General features: G+C 39.1%; 1 protein-coding gene across 1 annotated transcript in view; it reads left to right on the top strand.

The window, feature by feature from the left end:
• The first annotated feature begins 347 nt into the window (after positions 1 to 347).
• Positions 348 to 21,744, top strand: part of ALDH1L2 (aldehyde dehydrogenase 1 family member L2) — a 30,537-nt gene continuing 9,140 nt past the window's right edge. The window contains 13 exon segments of the mRNA XM_048301718.1: positions 348 to 453; positions 456 to 533; positions 6,282 to 6,423; positions 8,673 to 8,907; positions 12,481 to 12,646; positions 13,472 to 13,573; positions 14,133 to 14,222; positions 14,992 to 15,126; positions 15,526 to 15,651; positions 17,051 to 17,142; positions 17,975 to 18,122; positions 18,410 to 18,529; positions 19,693 to 19,820. Of these exon segments, the coding sequence (XP_048157675.1) occupies positions 382 to 453; positions 456 to 533; positions 6,282 to 6,423; positions 8,673 to 8,907; positions 12,481 to 12,646; positions 13,472 to 13,573; positions 14,133 to 14,222; positions 14,992 to 15,126; positions 15,526 to 15,651; positions 17,051 to 17,142; positions 17,975 to 18,122; positions 18,410 to 18,529; positions 19,693 to 19,820 (1,634 nt within the window). The 5' untranslated portion in view covers positions 348 to 381.

The raw sequence follows: 21,744 nt of genomic DNA, 5'->3' as shown, positions 1-21,744 counted from the left end.
TCTTGTGTGATCTGCTCTAGGTGACCCTGCACTGGCAGGGGGGCTGGACTGGATGATCTCCAGAGGACCCTTCTAAACCTAACAATTCGGTGATTCTGTGACTCCCGTGCTCGCGGACCGGGAGCCCGTCACGCCACTCTTTCGTCCCTGCCCTCGGGCCCCGCGGCAGCAGCGGGCGGGCTCAGCCACCACGGCAGGGAGCGGGGGCAGCGGCGCTCGCCTGGCTCCCCGCCCCTTCCCTTCCCTCGCCTCCCTCCGAGCCCGCGCGGCCCCGCGATCCCCGCCGTTCCCCGGCGCCAAGGGGGCGGCGGGCGCGGCAGGTGCGGGGCCGCCCCGCTCCCCCCGGTGGCCGCGGGCCTGGGCGGAGTCGCGCCGCCGCGGATGCAGGCGCTGGCCCGGTGCCAGCGGCATCGGCGCGGGTTGCATCAGACGAGGCGCGCTCCGCCGCGGAACCGGCTCGGTGTCGGCCGGGCGGCCGCAAGATGCTGTGGACAGCCCCCCGGCTGCTGCGGACCATCTGCACCACGGCCGCGGTGAGTAGCGCGGGGCCGGCGGCCGCGGACCCGGGTCCCCCCGTGCTATGCCGTGCCGAGCCCGGGAGCGAACCGGTCGGAGGGCGACCAGGGGCCGAGCGAGGAGGGGGATGGCGGGAGCGGGTATTTTCCAGGATGTGATGAGTATTGTCTCTGCCGAGGATATAGTCAAGAGCGTACAGGCACGGGAGGGTCGGGAAAGGGCTCGGTGTGGGTGCAGAGGCTGCATCTTGCCCGGCTGTTCGGCGAGCGGGATCGCAGCCATCATCTTGGCGCTGCATCTTGCAGGGATGTGCCTGGAAACTGCAGGGAACAGGCATCAGCGTTGCTGTGATAGTGCCCCGTAATCGTGTGTCAAGAACAATGTGATGCAGCCCTTCGCTGCCTCCGTCATGCTGGATTTGCCCTGCGAGAAGCTGAAGGCTGTCTTCTCAGTTAGAAGGGACCATGTTCGTTTCCAGTGCCAGAGAGAATCCCCCTGCTCCGGCCTGTTTCGTTTGTGACCTTCTTATCGCTGGTTCATAGCTCTGGGATGGTGGGCTGCTCAGGGTTGAAGTTGATGGCCTAAATTCCTTTGCACCCCGTGGTTTAGTATTTTACAGCTCTGCGCATTTGTTTCAAGCCATTTTCTTTATGTCTTGTTACATATATAGACTGCAGAACTCCTTCAAGTAACCGCTCCCTGAAAGCCTTGTCCAGTCCAAACTGACCAGATGTGTTGGTCTGGCAAGCTGAATGAGGCTGGGGGGTTTTTTTCTTTCCTGGAGATTGTTCATTGGTTCATGTTTGGCTACTCAGTTTCGTGTGAGGACAGCAATCCTCCGAGGGTATCTGCATGGAAGGCGTTAGAATAAGGAGCTTTAACAGAAGCTTTTCGGAAATGCAACCAGCAGTGCCAAAAAAAATGCGAATTAATGAACGGTGGGAACACATTGCCCTGGGTGTGTATGTAGATGGGGGCGGGGCTCTACTATAGGTTTCTATTTGCAGGCACTGGAATTTAGCACATGTAGGGGGATCTCAACAGAAATAAAGTTGCAGTACTGCTTTTCAAAAGAGGCATCTTTCTATGATAATTTAAAAGAGATGTAACATTCAAGTATTTTTAGCTTCACTAAATTCTTATGCAAACTAAGTAAAATATTGTAATATTTTTGATATAACCTTTGTAAGCCAAGTAGCAGTTACTAAATCTTGATTTTTAGGAATTTTAATTAGAAACTTATAACCAATTGAAGGTTAGATGCACATACAAAAGAGACAGTAACAGAAAATTATTTTTACCCAAGAAATAAATATTCTCCTGTGGAGAGATTATGTCACTGTAGGCTCTTCTTAGGGAAGAAAATGTAGGTGTTGGACTTATCTGCCATTTCTAGGAACTAGAACCTGACAAGATAGTTACCAGCATTTTCCAGGCTGCTATATATTCAGCGTCTAATTCTACTTATTAGTTTTATTTTTGGTTAAGTGCTTTGGAGGAAAGAAAGAATTAGAATGGAATCAAACATTAAAATACTGCATAACTTTTAATGAACCATTGTAAAATAAATTCCAATACGGTATCAACAGATTGTATGGACAGAATATTAAATATAGAAGTTAAAATTAAATCTGTGCTTTTGTATTGAGGTGGTGAAACACATGTGAACTTTCAGATGCTTTGAGCATTCAAGATAAGGCTGCTTGTACAAACACTCCTCGGATTTTATGCTTCTACCTTTATCTTATTTTCTTCATTCAAATCATGAGTACTTGAGTCAAGAAAACATAATCACTGTTATCTGTATTCTGTTATAAACAAAATAGAAGGTTAAAGAAGAAATTTAAAAGTTCAGACAGTGAAAACAACAGAGTTACAGCAGAGTGAAAACTAACTTTCTAAAGTCTTGTATTTTGGTGGCAATGTCATAATACCTATGTTATTCTATGATTAACCATAAAAGAAAGGCCAGATCTCCCTAAACCACCTGAACTGCATTGTTTACTATAACTAGGAATTGGGTAATCTTACCAAAGTGCAGCCAAAGATCCACTCTGAGGCTACATGACCATTAACCTTCACATGCGATGCTCATGCATGCTACGTGTTCATAGTCAGCCAGACAACTGCAAAAGAAATCTAATATACTCTCTTAACATCACTGTCAGCAGCAATAAAGTTTAATCTCTGTTTATGTTAGTGATAATGATGGAGTATCCATTTAGCACATTATTCAAAACCAAGATTGTTTTGGTGTTCTTTAACAGAATTCCTTTCTAAAGTTTTGTGATGAATGCTAGTGATGGCACACTGGCCAAAATGTGCCATTTCTGTAAGACAGAAAACACCAAACTGTTTTTCTTTTCTGTGTCATCTTATAGAACTTTCCATTTTAATTGGGTGTTATGTCCACATTAAATTCTTCTACGGGAATTTCCCACTTCCACAGGTTTAACTCACCTTAGGTAAAAATGTGTAAGGAGATTTTTCAAAAGACTATATGAATGGCTATAAGATCTCATGCAGTTCTTCAACTGTAATTTTTCAAATAAAACAAAAAATGAAGGACTGAGCTTATGGTCTGATCATGCAAGCCCTTCCACACAGATTTCTTTCTTCTCTTTTTACTCAGTAGAAATCCTGTGCATGGCTGACTTGTGGGTTTGTCTCCTGCTTTCTACTGATGGTAGTGTATGGTAATGCATGACCACTCTAATCCAGATGTCATGCAGTACTTATGTACCATTCAGTGGAAAGATATACTCAAGAATCACTGGTCACAGCACCATTGCCAGATCCATCTTGCAACTGAAACCAGTCCCCATTTGAGTTACTTTCTGTAAGTGTGAGACAGCAGAGCTGATTTACTGCCAGACTGATGTTTTTGTGCACTACAGACTTACCCACTCTGCAATCTTCTCAGTCTTGCCAGTTTTGGTTTGGGTTTGGTGGGGTTTTTTTATCTGTTGTTCATTTGCGGACTGTGATCTCTTTGCTTGTCACCATTTGTGGATTCAGTTCCACAACTAGCACAAATTAAACATGTGTAGCTTTACTGAAAGTATGTTGACTTATAGCGATTCATGATTAGGAACTGGAACTGGAACTGATGTGCCATTCCATGTGATATGAGAATCAGATTTATTCACTGGGAAACATGAACTGAAAGTTTAGGAATAGAGGATCCATATGTTATTAAGACTTTGTGAATAAACTCTTTGTGAAAAAATAACTCTTAAAGTGGTGACACATTTGGACTTAAAATTACAAGAACATTGTCCAAGTATCAGAGAAGCAGGAGAGTACAGCAGTGGTTACTCTAAAAATACTTTGAAAAGGAGGTCAGGTAGATTTATAAAAGCAATCATATGACATGATTGTTTGTGACGGCAGAGGAGAAGATTTATTAGCTAAGAAGATCCCTTCCAGTCTTGTGTTCTTACTGAGAGATGTCAGCAGAAGGACAGAAGTAGAATAAGTAATTCTCATCTGGACTATTTCTAATGTTCATTCAATATACTAATTGGGCTACCACTGTAAATTAGCATAGTACAGAAATCAGAGGATTTCATACCATGCCAAACATCTTCAGTGATCCAGCAGGTTAATCTTTCTCCAATTTGCCTGCTATAGTTAAAATACTTGGGAAAATCTAATAATTGTTTTTTGTAATGCAGAAACATTTCTTCTGTAAAGGTAAAGACATCCATCATAAAGCACTGTTAATGAGCACTATCTGCATCTGTTTGGCCTTGCTGGATAAGGCTTGCAAGGATAAGTTGTGCTCATGGTAACTCAGAATGAGGTCTTGTGTTTATTAAGATCAAAATAGTGGACTGATTTTGGTATAGCTGCCAGCTGTGCATTGTTGGTTATCATCATCAGTCTCACAGACGCTTTTTACCAGCCAATTATAACAGTCTGATTTTGCAAGGAGTTATGTCCACTTTTGTATCTTACTGCTTGTTTCTACTGCAGTGGCACTAGCGCTGAGTAATGCTGCAATACAGGACAGTTTTACTATGGAGTTTCATTGTGAGGGAAAATATTGTCTCTGGTACAAATAGTTATTTTCTATTGTTTCATATAAAAAATAAAAAGCAAGCTTCAATATTCCTGTAATGGAACCTACCAATTCATCACTCCCTTTTCTAAAGCCAGCTGTACAACAAAAATGTAATTTGAAACCAGTAAAATACATCCATAATATGTCAGCTGTGAAATGAATTGCAGTGGATTGTGGTTTTGAGTAACCTGTTTTTCAGGACATTTCTCTTTGTCTTATGATCTGATGGGCAGTGTAGACCATTTGTTATCCAATCAATAACCCACTCAGTCAAAGTATCCTCATGTCCCAACACCCTAAGAAAGGGGAGGGAGGAGATAAACATACTAGTGCCAACTTAGAAGCAAAACAAATGTCAGTGGTGAAGACATTCATACAGTGCTTTGATTCCTCCAGTGGGTCATAAGGAAAAAATGGAAGTCAAAGTCCAGTTGTGAGAAATGAAGTTAAGAATAAAGGTGAGGACTACATGGATTTATTTCCTACCTTTCATTCAGGCCTGCTAAGAGGAGGGATCTATATGGTTTGAGTCTAGCAATAGTTTGTACCAGATTCAGCTTTGAGGAGGATAAATTTTCTGTTTATTCTGTGAGGACCTTTCCTTTTTAACCAGGTCTGATACTCCATTTGTTTTTCAAAAATTTCCAGTTTTCATTTTCCAAAAGCTGACTAAAAGTGCAAAGATAATGCATATAGAGACAGTTCCACCCTTCTGCCATATTTCCATGCTCATTCCTGCTCCCTCCTGAACCTATGTTAAGACTCATGGCAGTTCTATAAAGTAGACCAGTGAATAGATCCAGTTAAGGATAAGCCACATTCTTTCATGTCAGTGCCTGCTTGCTTCAGTACACTAATCCAGTTCTTGCAGCTACAGGAGTACCAGTTTTGGGAAAATGAGGTATTAGAGGTGAGGGACTGGAGGTAGGGTAGGAGAGGAGCACAGCTGTCACATAAATCTAAAAGGACTCTGAGGGAAAAAGTAATTTTCTCAGGATGCAATTACTTGAAAAACATAGCAGTATCTGATATTCTAATATCATCATAGTGTTGTGATTCTAACTATTATAAATTTAAAAAAAATGGAGGTGGTCACTTGCACCTGCTCAGAAGCTTAAATCGCATGTCCAGTGTACTGGGATCCAAATGCAGCAGGCAGTGGAAGTTCATCAAGGGAATCTCACTTTTAGTGCCTTTATTTGCTTGTAGGAGGGTCAAATGGATGATCATCACCTTTAGCTTTGCAGGAACAATGCAAGTTTGTCTTCTTTAGTCTGTACATGTTAACCACAAATAATATACCACTGTTTAATTATAGGGATTTAGAGGGCATGTTCCAGGCATATAAACCATGCCTAGAAAAAGTGGTTTGTGTATGTTTCGAAAAATGCATTTGCATTTCTGACTATGGATCAGACCATGGATCCTCTTATAAGAAGCAATGGGTCTGTCTAATGAAAATTATAAAAAAGCACAGTATCAGATGATATTTTATGTGAAGTATAGTCTCTCTGAATTGTATGTTGCTTGTCATTAATTTAAAAAAAAAAAAATTCTTTCAAAGGTGATTAGGTTAGAAAAGACTATTCCATTTTAAATCAAACTGAACATTGATAAAGAAAGAGCAAGAGAGAAATGTAAGTAACAACATATTTTCTTTGCATCCTAGAACATGCTTTGTTTTAATTCTTTTTACCAGGCTTATCAACAGAAGCTAAAGCTAGCCCTTATAGGTCAAAGTATTTTTGGACAAGAAGTTTATAACAAGCTGAGAAAAGAGGGACATAAAGTTGTGGGCGTCTTCACTGTGCCTGACAAGAATGGACAAGCTGATCCTTTGGGTAAGTGTAACCTTAACCCGAATGTTAAAATTGCAGATGTACATAACAAACTTGCCTTTCCATGTGAAGGTTCTATCTATATGGGAATGACTTGCATATATTGCCTTTGTTACTCTAAACCCAGTACAAGAACTATGCCTTAACAAACACCGGTCCCAGAAACAGTTTAACCCTTTCAGTTTGCCAGTTCTTTAAAAAACAACCTCAGAAGTTGTTTCTAACCATGCAGAGCTATACATTAAGATATTGGAAAAACAAAATTAATCTGGATACCTTATTTGAATGTTCATCCTGAACTAGATCTGTATCTTAAAGCAAATAGCTGCTGAGCCTGTATTCCAGTGCAAATGTCTGTCACCTTCTTCACTGTGCTGGCTGGGACTCAAGACATGGAGCCAAGAGAGTTTATCCCTGGCTCTCTGCCGTTTTTGACAAGCTGGCATGTGGCAGTGTACCTGCAGAGCCTATTTCTCTTCCACTTGGACTATGAAAAACACATTCAAAAAGTTGGAGGAGGCTTTGCTCTCCCTTTTTCCAGTGTCGAGCTGCGTAAGGATTTTCTAGGCTTCCTAAAGAAAGAAGTTTTGCTTATACAGAATTTTACTCATTGTATTCAGGACCCAGCATGACAAAGAAGATAATTTGAAACCATCTGAATTGTCACTTTTCTTTGTTTTTTCTTTCAGTGACACAAAGACAGTGAGTTAATATGATTAGCAAATAGAGGTGCCAGAATGGAATGTTCCTTCATGGATAATCTGAAATCAAAACTACATTCCATGAGCTGTCTCAAGTCTCTTTTGGTTTTGTTTTTTGCGGGTTTTTTTTTGGTCTGGTCCTGACATGTTTTTACAGAACTCTCATAAGGGAAGAATCAAACATAAATTTTGCTTACTGGTGCTATGGTACTCACAGACTAGCATGTAATTCTCAACTCTATCTCCTTAAAAGATTTAATCACACTTTGGAAGAATTAGAGGAGGCAACTATTAGCTTAGAAAATGGAAATTTGACTATCCAAGTCTGGTTGGATTACATTATATAAAAATTTTATATGTAATGTAGCATAACTTGTTTACATTATATAAATTATTCTTGTACAGTTATTATGCTAACTAATGCAACAAAGTAAATCTTCCAATCTTTCAATCGTATATTTATTTTAACTAAAACTACAGGATTAGTTTAGTCCAATCTCTCCTGATTGGAGGAAAAAAAAAAGGTAATTAAATTGCTAGATAATTTCTTTTTACTTCCAGATGACTCAAAAGCTTAAGTTTCAAACAAATGTTTTCTAAAGTTTCTGTACCCTCAGACAGCTACAGTCTTTGTTGCTAAAACTAACTTCAGTACACACTAACTTCTATGGAATGACATTTAATTTAGTATTTACTTAAGACCTAAGTCAGCAGGCTAAAGATGCTTCAGGTCAAGCTCAAGATTCAATTTCATAAATGAATAAGAGAAAGTAAAGTATAAACACATGTTTAGAAATACAAATTAAATTAGAAACAGAAATTAAATTCGGTGAATTTTCCATACTTCTTCTTGTTTTCCTTTTTTTCCTGCTACACTTAAAACTCAAAGATATAAAATTTGACTTTACTAGCCCATTCTGTGGTAAGTTATTAAGTGGTTGTGCAATGGAATTTATCAACCATCTTAAGATTCCTCCTGCAATTACTGCATTTTTTTCTCACCTCTGAGCCTAGTTTTGGGTGTTTCACAGATAAATGAAAGCATACCCAGAAGGTGTCAGTAAACGGAATTTTGAAGAGATTACTGATGTCCGCTAGCATCTGTGATTATTTGCACCACGTGACAAAATGCTGCTGACATAAGTGAATCTTAGATTTACATAGTCATATTCACATAAAGATTGCTGAAGTAGAAAACTGAGTTCTGCTAAACCAAACCAGTTCCAGGCAAAAGTAATGAGTGGACAAGAAATGAGACATCACTCTTCAGTAGTCAATAACATTCATCATTCTCTTCTGCTTTCGTTGGTACTTACTAGCCAAGTCATAGGAGTGAACTGAAAGTTGAGATTGACATAAGATGTAGGAATGAGAATCAAAAAGGGAATGAATAAAATATATCCAAGCACAAAGGTTTTTTAACAGCATACAGAAGGGCCCTCTGTAGTCACACACTTGATGATCTGCTTGAGTTGTCATGCAATATGCCTCTGAACTCAGTTTGCATTTTTAACACAAAATGAAAAAAATAATACTGTTCTTGCCCCTCAGCACTGGCAGCGGAGAAGGACGGCACTCCTGTTTTTAAGTTCCCCAGATGGAGAGCTAAAGGCAAGCCTATCCAGGAAGTAGTTGCAGCCTACAAATCAGTTGGAGCAGAGCTAAATGTCCTTCCATTCTGTACACAGTTTATCCCCATGGATGTTATTGACTGCCCAAAACATGGCTCTATTATTTACCATCCATCCATCCTACCACGCCACCGAGGAGCTTCTGCAATCAACTGGTGAGTTCTGTGCATCAAAACGATGTGTTTGTCATGTTAGGATGTTGGTCTGCACCCATTACTCTTGTAAGTGCTGGCACAGCTCTGTTGACTTGCAACTCTCTGAAGGAGCTTCTCTGGAGCAGCTGACTATTTGGCACATGAACTGCACCTCATACCTAGGATTCATTATTATTTCCAATGTGAGTTCAGCTGTTACTCTGGGAAGATCAGTGGTGTACATTCATATATTTTACTCACATGCACAGATCAACAATCTGGAGTTTCCATAAGCAGGACACTGTCCTTGTGGCTCATCCCCACAAACACTAGATAACTATCACAGTAGGGTTTGATACAAAGCCTAAGATTTCACAGAGTGGAAGGGAGAAGAGAGAAGAGAACCCACAAGAATAAAACCCTATCTCACTGTCCTCCAGAGCAATGCACAAGGTAGGTTCGAATTGTTACCCTGAAAGAACTACACTGCAATAATGACCATGATAGATTCAAATCTGGCATTCTTGTGACAACAGAAATGACATTAGTACTGGGTCTAAGTTCAATAAGAAATTGTCTAAATATGAAGAAACAATTTTAAAAGAATCTTACAGGCAGCATGGTGATTATCTGAACCCACAGTGTTGTGGATTCAAGGTAAAATTTTGTTTTGTTTTGTTAATTTTAATCCTTCCTGTTAAAGGTACTAAGCTGAAATACTTAAACAGAGGTGTTAAGGAAACTACTAGAGAGGTAAGGAAATCCTTCCAAAAGTGTCAGTTGTGTCCAAGTGTGTAAAGTAAAATAGCATAAAGTCAGTGGAAAATGAGAGTGAGACAGTCCAGCAAAGAAACAAAGAACCAACTTTTTAAGGCACAAAATTTAATAACAACAATTCCTCCAAATATGTTAAAGGTGTGAGGTATGTAAGTGCTAGAGGTGTTTGATTTAACAAAGGTATTTATCAAAGAGAATACCACAGTAGGAAATCTGTATTGGTATTCAGGATGGAGGAGCTTAAGATGTTACTATCCTACAGTCCTTCTTTGTGCAGAATAAGTGAAAACAATTCTCTTGAGCTGAACTGTGAGCAAAAGAGATGTTAGGTAAACTGATGAATGAGTAAGAATCTTTGTCAGGACCAGGGGACTTAAGCAAATTTGAAGTTACAGATTTGACACAACCTGCAACGTTTCTGTTTGTTAAGATTATGTTGATGCAAGTGACTGGGAAATAGCAAAAGCAATACCAGTTTTAAAAAGGCTGAAAGAGAAAGCCAGGAAACTTTATATCAATGACTCTGATTTGAATTTGTCATAAAGAATACACTTTCTGTGCAAACGGGTAAATGTGATAATGTGAGAATAAGAAAATGAGAGGTCAAATTCAAAGTTAAAAAGCATAACACAATGCACACAAGGGGCAAACCCTCCTGACTATATGTAAGCAGTACTAAAGTCAATTGTTTTTACTCAGAAAAGACACCATGGAAGGATCCATTCACTTAAGAGTTGGACTCGATGATCCTTGTGGGTCCCTTCCACCTCAGAATATTCTGTGATTCTGTGATCTTAAACACTGTCTGCATCTCAACTGGAACATGATCTAGATAAGTTCAGGGAAGGCTAAGATAGGACAAGGGTATAGGACAGCTTTCACATGACTGGAGACAAATGATGTAGTCTTCAGATTGGAAAAGAGGTCATTGGGAAGGACATATGCTAGCTGTGTGTTGAGCCATGAAAGACACGGAAAGGTGAATAAGGAATGATTGCTCATTCTAAACAAAAGTCAGGGGAAAGCCAGCAAAGAGATCAGGTAGTAGGATTTTACCAAATAAAGGAGGTACTTTTACTCCATGCAGTACGTTATTAAATTGTGGGACCTCATGTCTAGAGAGCTCTAAAAGGGTGCTTTCATGGATAAGAAGCTCATCAAGATGTATTTCACAGGAAGGTGTAGATACAAACTCTCTTTCAGGAAGTCCTTGAGATGAAGGTTTGCAGAAACAGGAATGTATTGCAGTGCTGTATCACTGTGTCTTGCTCTATTTTGCATATTCCTTCTGCAAAAGGCATCCATCTGCTCCTGCCCTTCTCAGGTAAAGGCTGTTGTCCCGAGGCCTTTAAACTAAACTAGGATTTGGCCTTGGCTGACTGTTCTTGTGTTTCACCCTCTCACCCCTTGCTCTAATCATTACTTTCACATGTCGTGGCTACAGCCCTGGTGTTGATCAGACCCTTTATCCGCACAGTATAACCAAGAAAGCCTTTGAGAATTAGGCGTGGCTAGACATAACCAGGTACAAAAAACGGCCCTGGGGTGCAGAGGGTTCCTCACTCACTTCCTTTATAGTCTTTTCCAGCTGCTGCCACTCTGTTATCAGCAGCCCTTTGTGGAGGGAGCTGGTGGACAGAGGAGGGGGCACACAGTAGTTCTTATCTTGTCACCTATTTAGCATCAGAAACATTTGCCCATGAAACCTTCTTCTCCATGCTGAGGACATCCATTTCTCACTAGAGTGCTCTTTTGGAATTTTTACATAATAAAAAGCAGAAGAAATGCTGCTTAAATGTGTGAAAGATCTGATATGGGCTAGCCAAACTTCTGCAAGCTTTCGCTTCCGTTATACCTGCCAACTTCCCCAGTTGTCTTTGGAGTTCACCCCTTGTTCAGCACATATGTGGGCTTCACTCGTTTTAATAATGTAGTTTTCAGTGCTTAAAATTAAAAATGAATTTTCCTGTGTATAAGCCAGATCTCAGACGATTCTCTTACAACAAGGACTGCCAAGGGAACACATGAGATATGTATTACTTAAAATAGCATTGATGTTTGCATGCAGACAAATGGCTAAAACCATGCAGGACATATTTCTCTCACCATTTCTGGCTGTTCCCTTAAACACACTTCAGCCTGATTTTCCATCATTCTGAGACACGTGCCAAAGGAGAGCTGGAAAATTTAAGGTGGCTGAAGTTCCCTTCTGATGCAGAGGCAGATCCTGAGCCGAGGTAAAACAGCATAGGTCTATTGTAAGCATTGCTATGTTCATGCACAGCAGCTGAGAATCTGGCTGGATAGCCTTAATTCCCTTAATAACTTTGCCTTAAACAGTTGCATGTACATAATTTTCCACTCTGAGTTTAACTCTTTTTCAGCTGTGTGACAAGTGTACTTCCCTTGTTGACCTACAGATGAGCCATGAGGCTTAGCTAATTAGAGTAAACAACCATGAATTATTAAGATAATATTCTGTTAGATGATTCTGTCTTTCTAATTCTGTCATGACTGTTGCACACCTTTTGCTCTGAGTGTCTTACCACTAATAATACTTTTAAAATAATTATCACAATGAACCATATGAGACAGCCGGGGTTCAGTTGCAGCATTTCTTATGCCACTTTGTGGAAGCCACACATCAACAGTGTCAAAACTGTGGGTCCCTGACTGTGAAGTGAGCAATGAAAGTATAGCAAAAATTGTTAGGATTTTCTCTTCTATCTTCCTGAAGAAAATGTGTAACACATGAGTTGATATTCCCAACTAATTTAATTTTGTCTGTATTTACTGTAAGTCTTTTTTTATGTCCAGGACTTTAATTCAAGGAGATAAGAAAGCAGGATTTACTATTTTTTGGGCTGATGATGGTCTGGACACTGGACCAATACTTCTGCAGCGAGAATGTGATGTTGGCCAAAATGATACCGTGGATGACTTATATAACCGATTTCTCTTCCCAGAAGGAATAAAGGCTATGGTATGTTTAGCTGTTCTAAATACCAGCTTTTTAAGAGGAAAAGAGGTTGAAAGTAAAGGAAATATAGACAAGATATTTGCATTTGGAAAGACAGAGGTTGTGGTACTCAGCCAAATCTTAGACTTCACTGGAGCTGTGCGGCTGCACAACAGCTGAGGGTGTGACCTCAGAATATTTGTTGCTGACAGCAGGCAGAACGTATTCTGTTTCCACAGATGGCAAGAAGTTAAATTTGTTCAGAATGTGGCTCTTTCCACAGATTTCTTAAATGCTTTCACAAGACAAAATCTTTTAAAGGCTCAGTGAGAAAAAAGTTAGGTGTGAGATTTTAAAGAATAAAGGGCAGTATGGTGTTTGAAGCTCAGAGTCCTGGTAGATTGGCTTTGAGTTTTCTATGCTTTTCATTTTTTGTATTTTTTTGAAGTGAATAAAAGAAAATGCACAAAAAGTACTCAGCATTGTTCTTTAGAGATTTTTTTTCTCTCTCCATTTAAATGCAGAAAAATAACTTACTGCAGAAAGAAAAAGGTAAAAGTTGAACGCAATCATACTGAGCCACATTCTTGTCCTAGAGAATTCAGGCAGCTGTTCTAAGTTTGGTGACTAGGTACGCCCATGAAATTCTGGAGGCTATTTCTTTTGTCAAAGAAGCTTAAGCAAATACACATTTTTAATCAGGGCAGCACTGGTTTGGAAATACTAGGTTTAAAAAAAACCCAAACCAATTCACCTTGTGGCAGAAAGTCTTTTGCTGTCATTCCCAAGTATGACTGAGGAAAAAAAGGTGAACCAAGCTAACGTTAAATCTTTTACTTTTTCACATAGGTGGAAGCTGTACATCTAATTGCTGATGGTAAGGCCCCTCGCATACCTCAGCCTAAAGAAGGGGCAACATATGAAGGGATCCAGAAAAAGGAAAATGCAGAGGTAGTGTGAAGTAACACTGGTTTTTGGAGCACTAGAAAAGTTATTAACTCAGATTACAGTAGCAGTAATATGAAGTTAACATGATTTTTAACTGAGTTGTTTCCTCACCTCTTTTTCCTGGGATACCTCCTAGGATGCACATAATGGAGCCCTAGGTTAAGTTCCTTTTTCCTTTCAGCAGTTACCTGTATTTAGAAACTGTGTCCTATTCGGGATCATGTACAGGCAGCTAAGAGGCAGATGCAATTTCAGTGGATTCTTAATATGTCATCATATATGTGAATACAATGTTGAGTCAAGATCACTCTGTTTGCCAACAGGCCGTATGAAATTCTCTACCAGAAACACGTTTGATGTCAGGAAAAGCAAGTGTTGGCACCTTTCCTTCTGGTTCCAGGAAAAAAAACCAACACAGGCCATATAAACAAACCACAGATTTTAAAATTAATTAAATACCCATATGAGAATTATTTTATCTAAGCATCCCTACTGCATTAGATGATCTTGTTTGTGGTTGGGAAGGTGTGGTGATGCATCCTGGCATGTTTTGATTTCCTAGATCTCCTGGGACCAACCTGCAGCAGCTTTGCACAATTGGATTCGAGGGCATGATAAAGTGCCTGGAGCATGGACAACAATAAATGGCCAGGTATGCTCTGAAAACCAGAAGAATGTTCTTCTCCATACCCTCTTTTTGACTCTTTTTTATTATAAAATTAAAGATGCCTGCATACAGGTGAATACAAATGGGTGTTACATTGGTGTAGCTCTAATTTGATGACTATATGTTTTGTGTATATATAGAACAGGCACCTAAAGAAATATGCAGAACACAGTAGTTAAGACTATTTTAGTCACAGTTTCATTTAATTTGAAGAAAGATGAGTACAATATCTGGGAAAAAAAATAAGGCATGGTACAAAGGTACCAAGAGTAGAACCACACTGTGCCAGTTATTTTGTGAAGTAGGTATGCATTACAGAATAATGCAGCCCACGCTGTACAGTGGCCAACATCACAGTATTGACAGCAAAAAGAAACACTGCGAGCTACTGAAATAACAGAAGGTTTCATTTTAAGGAGATTTGGGCCTAGATAATCTGCAGAAATAAATCTATGTAATTTTGTAGAGTGAGTGGTCCCTCACTCTGGGTATGCACTGACAAAAGCTGCTCCCTTTCGTGGACTAGTTGCAGCATGCTTGTTGTTACAGCTCAGCTGCTTTGCAGGTTTAGGCAACTTGAAAAATTTTACATGTTCTGAGTTGTAAAGATCTAGAACTGCTGTAACATGTTTTCCATGTGTAGGTAATTATGTTTTATTTCTGTTATATTAAAGCTTCAAAACAGTATCATAAAATCGTTAAAATTTTACAGCACATTTAGAATCTGTGTGCTTTTAATTACATTTCTTTTTAGGTGGTAACTTTTTATGGGTCATCATTACTTGATGCTTCAGTGCCTGCTGGACAAGAGCTGACAATAAAAGGTGCTTCAAGACCTGGACTTGTAACAAAGAATGGTCTAGTCATTTTTGGAAATGATGGGAAGATGGTAAGTGCTCAGTCTGGCAAACATAAGCATGGATGGAATAGTTTTAGCAAGAAGGGCAGGTAGTGTGGAATTGACAAACTACACAAATCCAGGTGCTAATGACAGACAGCTAATTCACTTGGAGTTTATCAATCCTTTACCATCCTATAGAGAAGACATTCATGCTTTGCTTTTCATTCAGTCCATAATCATTTCCTATATGGAGTAAAATTTATTCTTACTAGCACAGAATCTGAAAGACAGGTATGAATGGCCTGTGCTAAGTTGCCTGCATTGTATCAGCTTTCCTGGAAGCCATTTATTTCACTAATTCAGTCACCCTATTAATGCCTAAAAACTCTTCACCCAATGATGTACTACCTCCCAGACTATTTAAAATCATGTCCTCTCATTTTTCAGGTACTGGTGAGAAATCTGCAGTTTGAGGATGGAAAAATGATTGCTGCGTCTAAATACTTCTCTGCTGATGAAACAACTGCCCTGGAACTTACAGAAGAGGAGAAAAAAATGGCAGAAGATATAAGGGTAATTCACTAACTGCTTTAGTGGGATATTATTCAGACAAAAGCATTACATACTTATTTTTGGCAAGGCATAGCTTTTATTTAGTTGTGCAAATAGTTTTTTGATAAAATGTACTCAAAATGTATGGGGGGGTGAAGGTTTAGTTATTGACATTAATTCAGGTGGATCTGGGAACTCACTAGCCTACTTGTCTGTCACTTCACAAAGTTTCCTTTCACATACAAGTGATAAAAAAATAGTGATGGCAGGCTCAGCTATGGTAAATATCTATGAATGATGAAGGTGGGAGTAAGGAAAAACAAATGGTCCTTCACCTCACAGAAGTGAGGTTTTCAACACTGGCAGACTTGGACAGTTCTTCAAATCCTTTCTTCACTGTGGTGTTAATCACTAGGATGTGCTCAGAATGGGCCTGTTGGACAAGCTCCAGGGAGACTCAGAACAGCCTTCTGAAAGCAAATGGCAGCAGTTTTCTCGCTGTACCTGTGTGCTCTGTCTCTTCTGCCACAATCACACACAAGGAGCTGGCTGGCAGAGGGATGGGAACAGCTGGAGCAGAAAACTCTCATAGCCAGAGAGGCTGCCCTCTCCTGAAATCCATCCCTCTGTAGTGTCAGGGGCTTAGCTGAAAGCCACATTTGTCATTAAAGTTTTGTGCCAGAGCAAATGAATCATAGATGTCTTCCCTTATGCTAACTCTGCTGCAGGGTTATTAACTTTTGGTACAGGTCGGGCAGCTTGATGTACTAATATTTTAAGCTGCTGCTCCAAGATTATCTTGAACCTGCTTGCCAGCAACCTAAATGCTGCCTGGAGCTATTGAATGACTGAGAAAATTATAAAAATAAGTATAAACTCATCAATTGGTGACACTGCCTGTTAACTATGAAACTCAATTATAATTAATTGAAATATTACATTACCAGTTATTTAACTGCTTATTTCTCCATCTCATGCACGCACCTTAAACTACTTTGCAGCTTTGGCCAGGTGCCTGAAATGCTCTCAATCCATTCACAAAGTGCTCCAGGCTGTCCTTGCCTATACTGATGACACATTCCATAATGCAATGGGAAGTTATTATTTGGACGATAAAAAACCTTTAAAAACTGGCCCTGAAAATTATTAGCATTGTACCATTCAGGTTCGTTGCCTGATTAGGTAAAATTACCATGGACAAAATACTGTATTTTGATCATCTAATTATACTGAAAAATTTCTTGTCCGACATGAAGTCTCCAGACTGTTTTAGACCCTCTTAAAATAACTTTGTGTTTTAGAAACATTTGAAGTAATATATGCTGTAGGCACAGATACCATAGAAAATGCAGTTTGATAAATACTTCTTGCAATTACAGGATTATTCATTACTGCCTCTGTTACTGTTATGTATTATTAGGCTATTTGGAAGGGAATTTTAAGCAATGTTGCTGTGATTGAGGATTCCACAGACTTCTTCAAATCTGGAGCATCCTCTATGCATGTTGTCAGGTAAAAATATTCAAAATAACAAAATTGTGAAGCCAAAGTTAATGAAAAAAAGTTGTTGTGGTGCCTTTAAATCAGAGTTGATCAAGTAGTGTGAAAGAAAGTAATCCCCCTATGTTTTCCAATACTCTCCCTATTCCCTTTCTTATCTTTGAAAACATGTACAGTTCTTCTCCCAGAGTTATGAGATATTGATGTAATCCTGGTCTTTCTACTGAAGGAAAATTCCTCTTAACTTCAGGAACATCAGCCCCATGGGAGAGCTTGGTGATGCTCAAACCTGTCTGCATGCAGCCATAGGTATCTCCAGACCAGGGGGCTGAGTGGGGACCTGAGCAAAGAACTCCCCAGAGGGAAAGAGGAGCCTTTCACAGAAAGAATTGAGCCCATGCTTAAAGGTGCACTGAGTTTGTCATGGCTTGGGCCACCTCGTTTGCCTTCTTTTTGCAACTCAGGCCATAATATAAAACCAGCATTTTTAAACAAACTGATTATTGTGCTGATTTCTTACCAGTCTCAGTGTCCTCTATATATTGGTTAGAGTAGTCCCAAATACTGTTTTCCAATAGGAGATCAATGTCTTCTTGTAATTGATTTTTGAAAGTTTGCCTAAGAGTATTCCAGAACTGACATTTTCTTTTTCATAGCATCCCCATTTAAACCAACAGATTTCAGGAAAATGCACTTCTGTGCCCTTGTCAGAGAAACACGCAGACATATTCACATCCATACAAATTGAGACCCAGTTTTGATCCCTTTTGACCTTCAAATGATTCAATTATCTGAAGAATTCTTTCATTTATAATTAAACTTGCTCTTTCTTCAAAATCTTTAGAATGCTAGAAGAGATCAAACAGAAGCATGGTGGACTTCAGCTACAGAATGAAGATGTGTATATGGCCACTAAATTTGCAGACTTTATTCAGATGACTGTCAGAAAACTCAGAGGAGAAGACAAAGAAGAAGAGTTAGCCATTGATTATGTAAGACCTTTTATTTTGCACTTATTTCTTAGTCTTTCTTGGGTTTCAGGGGAGAGCAGACTGTGCATTTTATTACACTGCTTGATGCAGTAGGTCAGCAAATAAATATTTGGTTATACAAACTTCTATATATTTATATTTGGTTTCCATTACATTTTACTTCTAACAGCCACATATACAGGCTAAAATGTGTCTGTATATTGGCTGCCAATATCAAAAACTTGTTAAGCTACATTAAAATATTAGTTATTATATATTTAAAACAATTTGTTGTTAATTTCACCCAGGTTTCAAAAAATATTAACAACATGACTGTGAATATGCCATACCAATGTTTCATAAACGGGAAATTTATAAATGCTGATGATGGAAAAACATATGACACTATAAATCCAGCAGATGGATCAGTAAGTAATTTCTAAATATGATCAATACCAGTTTATTTCATTTTTTGCCTATTAAAAAATCTAAAACATTGCCTGAATATTGCTATTTATAAAATTATACACTACATATTAAACAACCTCTAGAAAAAATTTTAAGTTTCAATTTACTTCACATTTTCTGTATTCTACAATATTTTCCATTTGAGTCAAGCTGCAAAGCAAAAATAACCTACTTCCACTTCAATTACTATGTCAATTTCCATACCCAGCTGAATATTTTACCTTGATTTAATTCTTGTTTAGTTTTGCAAACAGAAATTGCTGAAGTTTATTTGCTAAGGAAGTCTTTCTTTTAGGATGCTGTGTATATTTCCTGTCAGTAATCAACTGCTTTTTTTTTTTTTTTTAATAAATCTGATACCTTAGGGCAAGTGTGACATTAAAATGTCCCTTTAAAATCCCAGTAAGAAAAATAACTTTTCAATAGGAAAATACATACAGTTGCACTTCAGTACTGAACTACCCAATATTGGTTGAGCAACTCATAACTGTGAATTATAAATAAGAGAAGTGATTCTGATTTCCATGTAGTTGCCATTTAATTCTGGAGTAAATAAAGTCTGCTGAAATCAATGACACAATTTTCACTATCATCAGAAGTCAGACTCTGATACTTTTCCTGAACTCAGTATAGAATGGAATAAAAGTCATAACAATTTTGTATTAGGATTTACAACATGTGTATTTACAGAACACAATCAACTTAAAATACTGCGTGTTCATGGTGGTTTATGATAACAGAAGCTCCATTCCTTAGAAATGGAACATGTGGGAGTCGTTTTAGCATGTTTAGGTATTAAATTGTAATGCCACATATAATGACTTCCAGCTTTTGTAATATCACATTGGTTTTACATATGGGAAGAGAGGGTGAGGTCCAATGGGACAACGCACCTTGCTTTGAAGAAGAAGAAAGACTGAGGAATCTGAGTCCCTGCAGTGTCCTCCAGATTTTGCCACCTCAGTTATGTCTGATCATTTGCAGCCTGGCTCACCTGTGACAACTGCCACAGTTGAAGATATAAAGTACTTGCTTATACCCAGTTGAGAAATTTGGGAGGAAGGAGTAACACTCTGCATCCCAGTGTTTCTTTTTGAGCTAATGCAATGCTACCTTTGCACAGGTAATAGCCAGTGTATCTTCTGCCTCACTGGCTGATGTTGACAAGGCAGTGGCAGCAGCAAAGGAGGCATTTGAAAATGGTGAATGGGGGAGGATGAATGCAAGGGAAAGAGGACGACTCATGTACAGGTATGTACGGGACAGCTTGCATTTGTTTCATTTTCTCAAATCTTGTTTTGTTTCTCTGAAGAATTGTATATGTTTTCTGAATGTGATGGATATTCATAATTCCACTTTCAGAGGATCCAGACTAGACATCTTTTCATCCTCTGACTAACTTCAGTGTACCAGCCTCAGGTCTTAGCTGACCAACCTTTCTTGTGGCAGAGAAGAATTTTGTGGTCTCTCATTGCCACCATTCTTTCATTACTATTTATGAATGGAGACAAAGAATTTGAGGAAAATATATTTTAAATACTTGATGTCTTCATTTAATCTATATGAGTTTCATTGCAAGGATTGAGAATTCCCTTGTAAACCTTCATCCTTCCATATAAATGAGGCTAAGCTTTAAAGACAGTGTGCCTGGGTTAGGTAGGCAGAGATTTGACCTTGCTAAGCCTTGCTGCATGTGAACTCCCTACAGCAAACATACAGCTACATTGCCACTAATTTTGAACTTTTGAACTGTAACTGATGCTAGATTTTTCCAGGATCATATCCCAGTAGCTGGATAAAGACCCACTGCAGGAGATTTGTTATGGTCTGCAATGGAAGAATTGTCCTGTGCAGAAACTCTCTAAGCTGAATCCAACATTTACCTGAGACACTTTTACCTCTTTTTTGTATCTGTCTCACCGTGTCTAGTTAACGCCTGGTTCTTATTTTTGGCTGTGTTTCTATTGGTTCATAAGATAAGCAGAGGTTTTGTTGAATTAATGGTATTTTAATGGTGGGGTTTGATTCTTGAAGGGCAAGAGGTGATCTTAGAAAGATGGTAATGCTGAGTAGATAGTGTGAGAGTGATACTGGAGGCAGCTAATAAAACCCCAATTGTTATAGATTCTCCATATCCAGCATGATGCTTAACCCAAGCACAGGGGAACCACTGTCTTGCAGACTTCAGGTGACTAGAAGCATCAGAGCTTCCCTATAAAGAAAGCCTCATTTGTGGGCTATATGAAGAGCTTTCATTGCTTTTTCAAGTCTAAACATTCAAAGGAACGAGTAGACATGAGTAAAGAAGCAGGTTACTACTGAAAAAATGCCACGTTTTACAAGACATTGCAGGCATCTTAGAAAAAAGAATGAAAGCAAAGCCAAAAAAGGGGAAAAGGCCTGCAGGACTCTCACAGAGTTGAGTAGTGATCACAAGAGAAAATGGGCAAGTCAGAACTGAACATTAAATACACCTGGTCACTTAAGTTTTTCATAAGAGGGCACATATTCAAAGCATGCTCAAACTTGTGTATAATTTGTATCAGGAATGTAGAGACGAAGTTAACTCTGACCTGAAGAGAGATTTTTAAGGTGTGAGAACTCCTGCTCTGTTTTACACTTGGAAGATTTGCAAGCATAGCTATATTAGGTATATGGAAAATACAAATCCCCTACACCACATAGGTTATCCCTGGATTAAACTTTGCTTAGGGAACTCATTCTCTAGGACAAAACACCAGAGTGTTTATGTTGCAAACCATTCCCAGTGTGAATAAAAGCTCTCTCTGGACCACCTTAATTGAAATAAGGGCTCTTTTTCTCTGGCCTCTGTTCAAACTGGAGATTTTGAGTGCTGAACCAAAGAGAATGTGTGTGCCATTAAAGCTCCTAGCTCTGCTGCTTTGTCCTAAGGAATCGTTAATAGAAGACATAAAGTGCATTTTAAATGAAACCTTCTCCTTTGTCCCTCACATGCCCATATCCATTCTCTTACACAACCCTGCCAGTGCCCTGACCTGTAGCTGGGTCTCCAAGATACACTTAAAACAGGTATTAGAGAGAATTTTTCTGAATCTCTGTAAATGCTTTAAATGGGCAGAACTTATATAACGGAAAAAGAGGTTTCACACCCAGCTTTGAATACTCTTTACAGGATCTCAAATGCACTTTGTTA

This window comes from Corvus hawaiiensis, chromosome 4, assembly GCF_020740725.1.
Source record: "Corvus hawaiiensis isolate bCorHaw1 chromosome 4, bCorHaw1.pri.cur, whole genome shotgun sequence".
Lineage (NCBI taxonomy): Eukaryota > Metazoa > Chordata > Aves > Passeriformes > Corvidae > Corvus > Corvus hawaiiensis.
The sequence above is the reverse complement of the archived record's forward strand: the minus strand, read 5'-3'. Positions and strand labels throughout refer to the sequence as shown.